This window comes from Lepidochelys kempii, chromosome 11, assembly GCF_965140285.1.
Source record: "Lepidochelys kempii isolate rLepKem1 chromosome 11, rLepKem1.hap1, whole genome shotgun sequence".
In the NCBI taxonomy this organism is placed as follows: domain Eukaryota; kingdom Metazoa; phylum Chordata; order Testudines; family Cheloniidae; genus Lepidochelys; species Lepidochelys kempii.
Window position 1 is genome coordinate 38693186 of NC_136390.1, and position 12182 is coordinate 38705367.

A 12182-nucleotide genomic window follows, 5' to 3' on the forward strand; every position below is an offset into this window, starting at 1 on the left:
GTAATTATTAATGGTAAGGTAAAAGTTTTAAAAAATATTTCAAAACAATCAAAAAAAGAAGAAAAGTCACTTGCTCCTTCATTCTCACCAGAATGACATCTTAGTTTTTCTCCTGTAACAGTACAGATCCAGATTCTACCTTCAGTTACATACATGCAACTCCCAGTAAAGTCAATGAGACTCTTGCTTATAAACCACCTTGAAGATGTCAACCACCAAATAAATATGTGGTATTCATCCGGTATCTTGTCTGTATTATATCATCAACAGTAATTCTCCTACTACTCTCACAGTTTATTTTTGATCAACAAATTTAAACACTTTGCATGTTTGAGCCAATTTACAGCAAAGCCAGGAAATGAACAGTAAAGACTGAAAGTGCACTCTTAATTCACTTTACTGTGGAATGGGAGAAAAGACATACAGGCAACAGGCCTGGGAGAACTCAAGGAGATAAAATAAAAACCTTTCCAAACCTTTACCCAGAACCCAAACCCTGACACAATTTTGTTCAAGCATCCACATGCCTCTGCATTTACTAGTTTCATCTGGGAGCAGAAATATCAAAATATCACAAGCAGCTATTCTTGTAGTACCTTGCAGCCTTACTAATCCCTTAAAGTTTACTAATGGAAATCTCCTAGGAAAAGCCACTCTTGTGACACTGCAAGCCCCTTTTTCAGTCAAAAGATGTATTGTCTAAGCTCTAGGGGCCCAATTATATATCCCGTATTCATGTAACTCCAGTGGGACTAGTCACATGAATTAGGAAGACTTCTAAGATTTGTCCTCAAATAAGCACTAAAAATCAATGCAGACTGAGCCACCAAAACTGTCTGCAGTGCAAGTATCACTAACGGTAAATTACAAGGACTACTTACTTAGTGAGCCACAGTTTTGTTCATCACTGTTATCATGACAATCATCAACACCATCACACTGGTAGTATCTTGGCACACATCTTCCATTGCCACAGGAAAATGAATAGGAACCACACTGCAAAGTGGGTGGCTCATTTGATGGATCTTCAATACATGTCAGCTGATTAGAACCCAGCTTCATACCATATGGACAGCCACAAACTCTCTGAAAATTAGGTACTGGGAAGCAGAAGTGGCTGCAGTCTCCATTGGGATTTGTTCCTCTATTACAATAGTTAGATCCTAAAAAGAAAATGCCTTCAGAGATTTATATATGTTCAATTTGTAATCATCTGGAAACTGTTAAAATACATTGTTTATCATAAAACATAACATAAACTGTGGATTAATGATGTAAAACTAAATGATCTGGGTAAAGTTTTAAAAAAATATTTAGGGCTTAATTCTGCTCCCACACTACTGAAAAGTCAACAGGATTAGAGTGGTGTAAATGAGATCACAAGCAGGCCCATAATACAGTAAGTGTTTAATAACACATTTCTCCTAGTAGGAAACAAATCTAACATGCTACTTATTTTGGCCCCAATTCTGGCAAGTGTCTGGAAACAGATACACATGTATGCTGGAAACTGGAACTTCTTCCTGACTAAAGGCAGTGGGATTTCACACAATATTTGTATATCACCTTGAAAACGAAAAGCTCTACATAAGTGGAAAGGCTCACCGCTAGATTTTGTTGCATTCTTTGTTAAACTAGGTGGGTTTTTCAGTGCCAGCATACTGCATGTAATACTTTATTCAAATAGCCTAATGCACAGACCTTCAGCTAAGTGAAAAGACTAAATTAAAATTTCAATCATGTAAAAAGGTGATAATTTAAAGAATGGTACAGCATGACTTAGAAGATGTTTGGTCCAGTCTTCAAGTTTTTGTCACAGACAAATAGTGCAGCTTAATCAAAATACCCTTTATTTGTGAAAGTGGAAATATTGGGTTGTAATGAATATTAATTTGGCAGAAATGTACTGAAATTATAATTTCATCTTTATGAGGTTATTAAACAACTAACAGATACACCCCATGCAAAACCACACCCAGTCACAGAACACTGAACTACATAATCAGTCACAGCCCAAGGGGGTAACCTTTAAAGGTGAGAGGGCAAATCCTTTTACTCTTTTGTGGGTACAACAAGCTAGCTTACCTATCTGAGAATGAGCATCATAAGATTTTACATGCATAATATTACTAATGCCCCTCCTAATAATAGTAATTTCTCCTCCATCTGATTTCCTCACTCGAACTATTCCTCCAAGTCTCCAGTCAGTAAAATATGCATAACCTGCATTGAAAGACAGTTAACACTTAGTAACAGCTATAGTACAACATGATACAAAAGGTCAAACAATGCTGGATAAAACCTCAGTGCTGGTCAGGTAAATCTAATGAATTCTCATGCCTAAGTCTTTCAGGAAAAACAAAAAATGGCAGCACGTACAAAATGATTACATAGTGCATTGTGGAAGATATTCCATAAACTGATTTGCCACTAAATCTGTAGAAATACCTGCTCCAAAAACCAGATCCAATCTGCCCACCCAGACTTTGTCCAAGCTCAAATTCAGATCTGATTCTGTATCAGAATGTAATGACTTTGTCCCATCTCAACTTCTAATACAACATTAAAAACTGTTTGCCAATAAACTTTTCCAGCATCTGAAGATATTTTGCAAAATAACTTTTTAATATAATGTCACAAAGAGAGGGCAGGTTCTGATACTCTTACTAACATCATGTGAGCCATTCTAGATAAATATCAGGACATACCCTATATGCAACTGAGTCGATCCTGCAAGTACAGAGCACCTCTTGGGAGGTCAGTGGTGGCTGAAGGTACACAGAACCTCTCAGGGACTATGATTTAGTGTCTAGTGATTACACAATCACACCCTTTTAGAAGCTGCAGATAGTAGTGTAACGTACCCAAGATATTACACTGAAAAGGTTAACTTAGTTACAAGAACAATCATTTAAGTTCTCAAATGATTTCAGTACAAATGTGTGAAAAGCAGCCTTCAAAAGTAAGCAAGCAGCACTGAGTATATTTTATTACAGAAACTTTCAAAACTGTGTTCTTGTAGAAAACCTGCATCGCAAAAGATTGCATAAAACTTCATCGTGTACAGTCTCAGCTCATTTCATGGTAAACTGTTATGGATTGTAATAGACAGCTAATATTTTTCAATGCCAGACTCACCTCCAAAGATAGTCAGGCCAAATGGATGAGACATCTGATTAATGCGTTCAAGAGTCCTTCTGTCTAACCCATCAAAGGTACTGTGCTCAATTTTATCAAAAAAGGCATCCACCCAATACAGCCTTAAAGCACTAAAAACAATAAAAAGGTTTCATCTCAAAGAATTACGTTTTTACAAACAAAAATAAGTTTCTCAGTAAGTGAACAGTCCTAGACTAGATTTTTCATGAAGTTATTTCAGAATTTTTTTTCTGAGAAAATCTCAAATTTCATGTTTTGACATTTTGAAAAAATACAGCTCCCAGAGAAAATAAAAGCACTGCAACATGCAGTATGAAATATAGTGTTCCATACTTTTGCTTCTTGTAAACAATAAAAGATAGTTGCAAAGGTGTCTTTTACAATGCCCCCTAACTGTTTAAAGAAAGAAACACATATTTGCCCAAAAGGCCTCCGTGGCTTCTCATTGGTCTTTTTCTTACCCCCAGTCAATAGCTAGGCCATTGGGCCAGCCAAGTGTTGTGTTCACAATTGGCAAGACATGGGATCCATCACACCAGGCTCTCATGATTTTAGCAGGGCGGAACCAATCTGTCCAGAATATATAGCTGGGGAAAAAAAGAAAATGCCTGGGAAATATTCATAACCATGAAGAAACAGCTGGTTTTGTCCACTGGAAATAGTTTGGTTAACCCAACAAACGCACAATTCAAAAAACCATGCACGCTCTTTTTTGTGTCACACCATTGTAATCATTTTAAAAAATCAGATTTTCTCTTGGTTGGAAGAAATGGCTCCATCCAGCAGCAATATATTTCATAATACTCATCCAGGTATTCTGCTAAAACTAAGCGGGGAAAAGGACCCAGATTCACTAAAACTACGCAGGGGAAAGGACCCAGATTCATTACATCTGACCCAGGGAGGTGTAAATTGCATATCCCAGAGCCAGCAGAGTCCCTTACATATCCTGAGAGAGGGGAGGAGGTATTTGCACTGCTCTAAACAGTTTCCACGGCCCTTCCTCTTTCCACAGTTTGATACACATGAATACACTCGAAACTAGAGATGGTAGATGCAAGCTCATGAGGGCCAAGGCAATCTTGATGCAGTTAGGCTGCATTATAGCACATGTGAACAGAGCACTAATGGACACTGAAACCAGGCTATGCACAGGGAGAGAGAAACCGCTGTTATCATTTGGGGAACCAAATGCTTCTACTTATATTTTTATGGTAACAGGGGGAACCAAATGCTTCCACTTATATTTTTATGGTAACAGATCAGTGACTACAGCACTGGGAAACAATATTTTACAAAACAAACTTGAGTACCAACATGAACTGGGAGGTGCAGAATAAGATTCCATGCATATGACTTAAAGGTGAAACATCAAATCAAGATGACTACATGTCATAATAAAACAGATGAGAGCAAGAGCTCTGAAGCACACGTTGCTGATTCAATTATTATATTGTCATATATTCACATCACTCCTAAATCTCCATCCCTTGATGAAGTAAAAAGGTACTCCAAAATATGACTTCTTGCAGAAGATAAGCGACTCAATTCAAAATGGTGGATGGTAGACAATGAAAGCTGAGTTCGAACACCACAACAGACTTTACATATATTTGCACAGATAACTTATTAATTGATTGTGTTGGCAGGTAACAAGTCTCTCTTAAAAGTGGCTAATTTGGTGATTCCCAAAATCATTACAAAACAACTGGTGGAGCTCGAACAATAAGGAACCAATGAATCATAAATACAAAAAACATGTTGCAGGGAAAAGGCATATTTCAACAGAAAGCAGAATTTGGGCAAAAGTCACAAGTAAAAGATCATGCAGATCAACCTCATAAAGCAATAGAGCACCTAGAGCAGAAAGAGAGATGTTAGTTAGACAGCAGAAAGAGGAAAGTTGTTCAGTCCTCTCAGTGCCAACACAGTACAACAACAGGAGTCAATGGTTGCAGCAGAAACTGGAGTCTGTAAGATCACAAGGAACTCCTCTCATCTTAAAATAATTATGAAGGATCAACTGGCTGTGCTGAAGAAGATGAAGAGGAGATGAAGGTTATGACAACACTTGAGTAAGATAATACAGAACAGCAGGAGAAAGGAAGGAACAAGGAGAGAGAGAGTTACTAAACCAAAAAGACAATCTATAAAGAGAAAGAGGCATCCTCCTAAATACTTTAAAAAGAGTGTGTGTTGAGTAAGGTTTATAAATCTTGGAAACTACCCTAACAAATGCAGAGTATTTTTTTAGATGGGGAGAAGTGCAGTGTTCTGCAATGCTAAATGTTTAATGAGCAAAAAGCAAGCACAGCAAGTGACCTCCAGGTGCCAGATTTAACAGGTTAATGAATACAATATGCTGGGTAAGAGCAGCAGCTTCAAGGATCTGTGTAGTTACTGGTCTTCAATAGTACATATATCACCTCCTTGGTCCAACCCTATACAGTTAGTGGCACTAGAAGAAAAATATCTATTTTATGCCCAGTACCCTCTACTTTTCAAATGTTTTTTTCCTTTAGGCATGAGGTAGCCACATCTTTGTCAAGATTTTCATGTATAGTGCGATTTAATTCAAACAGAAAAATCAAACCAAAAGATGACAAATTCCTTTCTTAATATTTACAGGGTAGGCATTAATATGTGCACAGTTTTGTCCTGACCTTTCAGCGCACCTACAGGCATAGAGCTGAGCTTAGCTGCTTAACACAACTCTACCAGTGAACAAAGCTTCACATTCCAAGGGTTAGAGATTAAGAATGTTCCTTATCAGCTCATCACTACACTTTTAGGATAACTCAGCCCCCAAGAGGAATGGGTTATTAAAAATGAAGATGCAATTAAGAAAAATATGCAAAGAATCATTAAGATATTCTATAACAGGGATAGGAACCTAAAGTATGCAGTGAAAGTGACACTTTAGCATAGCTGCAGTTGCATGGAGAGTTGCAATTAAGGTCAGGCATTTCCATCAAAAGAAACACAGCCTCTTCTTTTCATTGTATTACACAAAGCAGAATCTTATTGCTTAGAGTGTATGTCAAAGACAAACAGCAGCATCTTACAAGTTTCAAACATAATTATTCAAATACAGAAAATGAAAGTCATAAAAGGATCCAAATTATACTTCTCAGAACTATCCTGTGTTAAAATAATACATATATAACTTTATCTCTAGACTGTGGAGGCGGAGAGCAATTTTCTAATCCAAATGATACAAAACTAACAAGCTTCTCTTGGCTTTATATCAATAGACAAAAGCAAAAGAAAAAAATCTGTGCCTTTAAAGATAATTCTGTTGAATATTCCTTTCATGCTCAATATGTATGATCTTGTACTTTGCTTGGGGTGCTGTAATCTGGGCCAGGATAAGAAAAATGCAGAGGGAAGCTGGAGAGAGAGAGATAATATTTTGGAAAGGAGCTGAAGTCCAAAAACAGAAATTCTGAAAGGTAAATTTAACCTGTGCTGGTGCTGCTAAAACATACAATTGTTTGCAGCTTTTAAAGTAAAAACGAAATCAGACTTACCCAATAACAGGATGAACCACTATTGATCGAGGGTTATTTAAATTCTGGACAATGGTTCGTCTAGATTTATCAGTCAACCTCATAACACTAATGCTCCTATATCGAGGATCTGTCCAGTACAGGTTCTTTGAGATCCAATCAAAGGCCAAATCTTCAATGCCTTCCACCCTATTGGCTGTCAGAATTTCTCTGCCTAGAATTTGCAATATATACAGTATAAATTCAGTCCTTTGGATGTGGATAAAATCACAGGAAAGCACAATTTTGTTCACAGAACAGAGTGCTTTTGGATCATTTTAATTATCTATGAGTAACCGAGCAATGATATAGCAGGCTGGATTGCACCCCTTGCGCCAGAGAGGGTTTGCTGCACTCAGGGGGATTCACCCTAGAAAAAGGAAAATTAAGGTTTGGCCAGAAAAGGGCAGCTATAATTTGCAAACAGGGTTTCATAGGAGTCCTACAAAGGGAGGTCATTAAGGGACGCACTGAATCAGCACATCCTTTAGGCACCCTGGCCATGCTTCCTCCCTCCCCCTAGCCAGAGCTACCCACTGTTTGAACAGCGCTGGCCAACTTCAGGCTCCCTGACGGAGCTGGGTGGTGAGCACTCTGGGGATTTTTCACCAGTTTAATCCAGGAGTGAGTCAAGTCCAGTAAGGCCAAGTTCTCCCCTCTCATATGTGCATGCAGCCCTTGCTGAAGTCAATGGGAGGTTGTGCATGTGTATGGAAGGACAGAAACTGGTCCTTAATCTGTACCTTAGTCAGGAACACTCCTAACAATACCACAAATATGATTCTTATTAATCATCACACAACTAGTGTGGTCTCTTGTTATATTGCACTGTCTCAAACAATCAGGCCAGAGTCTTCACTTATCTCATGGAAGGAGATAAAAACAAGAAACACCTAATTTTCACCATTTAAAGACATAGCAGAATTGATGAATTGGCACTAGTTGAGAGAGTAGGAGGAGGGGGCACAAATATTTCACTCCTAAGTGAACACAGCAGGAATAATTCTTAGTGACAAAGTTGCCAAGTTTGCTAAAGACCAGCAGAAGTGTCAGTTTATGGATAACACAATCACATTAAGATTATTATTGTTCAATATTTGCATTTCAATTTCACTTCTAGGGCTCCCAGTCAGGGACTGAGGCACCATTATGCTAGCCAGCATATACACCTATAATGGAAAGAAATGAGGATAAAACAGAATCCAACAATGACTTGAGTGGGAGTTTTCCCTGAGTGAGGACTGTAGTAGTGTGCCCTTAAACAGGGAAAAATAACACAAAATGCAAGCGTCAGTCCTTGCAGATCCCTTAAAGGAATTGGAAGGATCCTTACTGCCTTCTTATCTTTTCGAATGTTTTCAGAGTGGTATTTACAGTAGCCCCATAAAAGATTAGTATAAATATTTGTGATTGTACTTTCTCAGCCTGAAACTGGGATTGATATTCATCTGCATTTCTCTAGGATACTCCTTTCTGTGGTTTTGATATTATACCATCATTGTTTCAATTAGCTGGCATTTTCTAAAAATGCAAGATTATTTACATATCTTACTATGTGAATATGTAATGAACCAGAATCACTGTACCCTCTGCCTTGGTAAAAGACAGTGCAAACCCTACTTGAGGGCTTCCAGCGGTATAATATCCTTCCAGAGCTGGGTTGCAGTGGTACATGCTAATCACAACATCCTGTGCAAACAACAGTGGCCTGCAGAGAACAAGCAGAGTCCTAACATAGAGGGTTGGGTTTGGCTATGGATAGGGCGACCAGATGTTCCGTTTTTATAGGGACAGTCCCGGTTTTTGGGACTTTTTCTTATATAGGTGCCTTTGCCCCCCCCCATCCCATTTTTTCACAGTTGCTATCTGGTCACCCTAGGTATGGAGGACTGGAGATGACACCTGTGTAATTTAAAGCTGCCCTTTCCTACAGGAAAAGCAGCAATGGAGAGGTCACCTGCATATGGCCAGTGGTGAATCCAGCTTGGATACACAGCAGGAAGCAATGGTACAAAGACATATCATTTACAGCAGCAGGGCACATGTAGAGTACTGTTTTTTGCTATTGCAAAACGTGAGTTTTGCGTGGCCTGCATACCCACCGCTGTTTGGGTGTGCAAAGAATGTAAGACTGGGGCTTGAGTACATTTGCAAAATGGCTAAAATTTGCAGGAAGTTACAAAATTTCCTGCCAAGGCAAATATCCAGCTTTTTCATATGAAGACACATAGAGAAACCAAACCAACAGTTTGCATCTCACCTGACCCATCCGTTTTTTGTTTATAAATTATATCTCTAGTTGTATCTGAAAAAAAAATGGTGTCATCCTGGGCACAGAAGTCAATTCCAACAAAGTATGAAGGGCTCCCAGTCACTGGGATAATCACATCTTCCTGGGTGGACAGATTGAATGGGATCCCACGCACTGCCAGCTGTGATGAAAAGAGCAAAAACTGTTGCACAGCTATAAAAGAAAAGAACATGTATAGATTTTAGTGACTTAAAGGGCTTCCTCAGGCTCAGATTATTCAAAATTAATTAAATGTAAGGTAAGGAACTTTTTAGTTTTATTTTGCAATGTTTGTTTTGACAATAAAATTTAAACACATAACACAGAGGGATTGGGGAAAAAAGAGAGAGATCGGTAGAAGATGAGAGAGAAGAAGAGAATGAGAAAAAATTAGAGTTTCAAGAAGAGGGAAAAGGAAAGAGCAGAAATGGAATTTAAGCAAATAGAGGCTGAAAAAGGAAAATGGAAGAAAGAAGAAAAATGGAATCTCTGAAAGAACATATGGTGATGTGGCAGGGTATTCCACTTGCAACAGCCACTAATACATTTTCTTACCAATGCAATGTCGCCCATCCACGTGTAGATCAAAGCCCAGGGTGCATTTGCAGCGGTAGCCCAGCCCATCGTTATCTGTTTTGTGACTGAGAACACAGATTTGTTCGCAACCCCCATTATTACTTCCACAAGGATTTCTTACTGGAAAATAATATGGATGGGATTAAATCTTCATGCTATAAATTTTCCATACATCATCAATTTTTATATTTTCAGACATTTTTTCAGTATTTATGGCAAATCATTTGGAGGTATATTAACTAATGAGGGCAAAACTCCCATAGGAAAATATGATATGGAGGGCCCTGTAAGATGCTGAGTCATTCCCAGGAGGCCCCGATCATCAACTATTGCTAAAGTTAACTGGCATTCAATTTGCTCAGCACCTCTCAAAAGGTATTCAGCACATTGCAGTTTGGGGGCCATAGCTTTTAAGATAAACTCTTTGGTCTATAAGTTTCTGTATTCTGGCTATGGCTACACTAGAGAGCTTGCAGCAGCACAGCTACACCACTGTAAGCCCTCTCGTGTAGCCACTCTAAGCTGATGGAAGAGAGCTCTCATATCAACTTAATTAATCCACCCCCAACCAGAGCACAGAAGCTCTGATGTCAACACAGCCTGGTCCACACTGGCGCTTAGATCAGTGTAACTTACGTCACTTGGGATGGCTTATTCACACCCTTGAGCGACATAACTTACAGCTACGTAAGTGGTAGTGTAGATATAGCCCTACACTCAGTACATAGTTATGTCTAACATACAATATTTACTTGTCACTGAGGGCCTGATCCAACCGCCATTAAAGTCAATGGATATATACGTCCACTTACTTTAATGGCAGCTGGATCAAGCCATAAAAGTGAAAATTGCTCATAAACACAAGTTTGTTTCTTCCAAATATCAATACATTACTCAGACGTTGCTTTTAAATTTTGTATAATCAGCTTCTTTGCAACTAATATAACTGTCTAGTGTTGCTTTTAGCAACTCTAGAGAGGAAAATCCCAACACTTCTCTTGACAATCAGTTGGCTTACCATATGGCTGCCTGAGAGCATGGTAAACTGTCACTCCATATGGCCTCAGTGAAGACTGGTAGAGAACTTGAGGGTTAGAGTCTGCAAACTTATTAGCCTTCATCACTGCCATCCTTGTCCAATCAGTAAAATAAACATTATGTTCAAAAAGGCTTATTCCATAAGGATGAGGAACCACTGACCCTCCATGAGCTATTGTTCTCCTGTTACAAAAACATTTTTAAGGTTACATGTAGAATAATGTCAAAAAGATAATTTCACTTCCTTTTGATCAAAAACAACAAAAAATAGAACTTTACTAAATCATGATAAACTTTACTAAATCATTAGCTTCTGCTTTTATATACAAATAAGCTGCCAATACGTAGATGGGAAAGACCAAGAGTGGTCTAAGAAGTGAAGCTGATACGATATATGCAGAGTAATGTCTCAGAGGAAATGCAGGGTAGGCAAAGAGTGAATAATGCAGAAAGCAACTCAAAATTACTAAGGGGATGAGAGAAGCAGAAAGTGGCCAGTCTCCACAGAGAGGAGATCAGACAAGCATGGGACAGGAGACAGAAGAGGCCTGGGATGGTGAAAAGATAAAATGCCAGGACATACTGGAGAAAAGAACAAGTCAAGAGGAAAATTTGGAGAAGGCTACAGAAGGCCAAATCAGAGAGGCCTGCACTAGTTAAATGTGGACACATGAAAAGACATCATAAAATATGGTTTTCACACAAACGCTGCAATAATGTATGCTAGATCAATTATAGGGATAATGCAAAGTGTTTACTTCACTAAACAACACTTTACTATTAAATATATTAACATGAACTTGGATTTATGACTGACGGTTCTTTTCCTTTATGTAGGTCAAATTCTATACCTCCAGAGGTCTCCAGTTGTGAGGAGACGTGTGCTGTGGTTTTCTGGTGTGTTACTCAGGCGGACATTAAACTCTATTTTAAGAGCACTTTCAAAATATACCATTGACTCACTTCAAAAATGCATTATTTGTACATTAATGTAAGATACTCAATGTTGCAATAAGTGATAAGTTTTTATCTTAGAAAAATAGAGATTGTTCTAACCACTTACATTCCTGCCTTACTAAACCATGAAAATGGCCTTGAAAAGTGCAGATATAAGGAGAAAAACAAAGATACCAGCATTGCTTTTACATGAAGAAACGCTCTCTTGCAAATGAAGCAATCAACTGAGTAATAAAATTGTTGACTTGACAGACAATTGTTTTCTTGGACAAGATGTTGAAGGGAACTAGAAAGGGAATAATTTTTGTCTCATGTCTGAGAAACACAGAGGCCATTATTAGCAATGTAGAGGTGAGGGAGCTTCTAAATAATAAATAGTAGACAATAAATTCAGTGCTCACCATTAAAAGTCAACAATTACTTCTGTGGTAGCTGAGATACTGTGGTTATTCCCTATTTTTATATCAGGAGTGACTGCAATGTCTCAGACATCACTGTGTGTGGTAAATGGTGGTAAATGATGGCTTTTTAATAGCTGTTACTGTAGATTTGTGATTAGGTTTGAAGTGCAATCAAAAAGAGAAGAAATCAGAACATTTTATTTCCATTGTGGT

General features: G+C 38.3%; 1 protein-coding gene across 5 annotated transcripts in view; it reads right to left on the bottom strand.

Moving 5' to 3' along the window:
• Positions 1–12182, bottom strand: part of LRP2 (LDL receptor related protein 2) — a 181192-nt gene that overhangs the window by 113398 nt on the left and 55612 nt on the right. For all 5 annotated transcript variants that reach the window (XM_073305750.2, XM_073305749.2, XM_073305752.2 and 2 more), the window contains exons 14-21: positions 10592–10794; positions 9553–9693; positions 8968–9171; positions 6690–6882; positions 3621–3746; positions 3139–3269; positions 2086–2223; positions 882–1163 (exon numbers count right to left, since the gene is read on the bottom strand). In XM_073305750.2, coding sequence (XP_073161851.2) covers positions 882–1163; positions 2086–2223; positions 3139–3269; positions 3621–3746; positions 6690–6882; positions 8968–9171; positions 9553–9693; positions 10592–10794 — 1418 coding nt within the window. The remainder of the gene's footprint in view (positions 1–881; positions 1164–2085; positions 2224–3138; positions 3270–3620; positions 3747–6689; positions 6883–8967; positions 9172–9552; positions 9694–10591; positions 10795–12182) is intronic.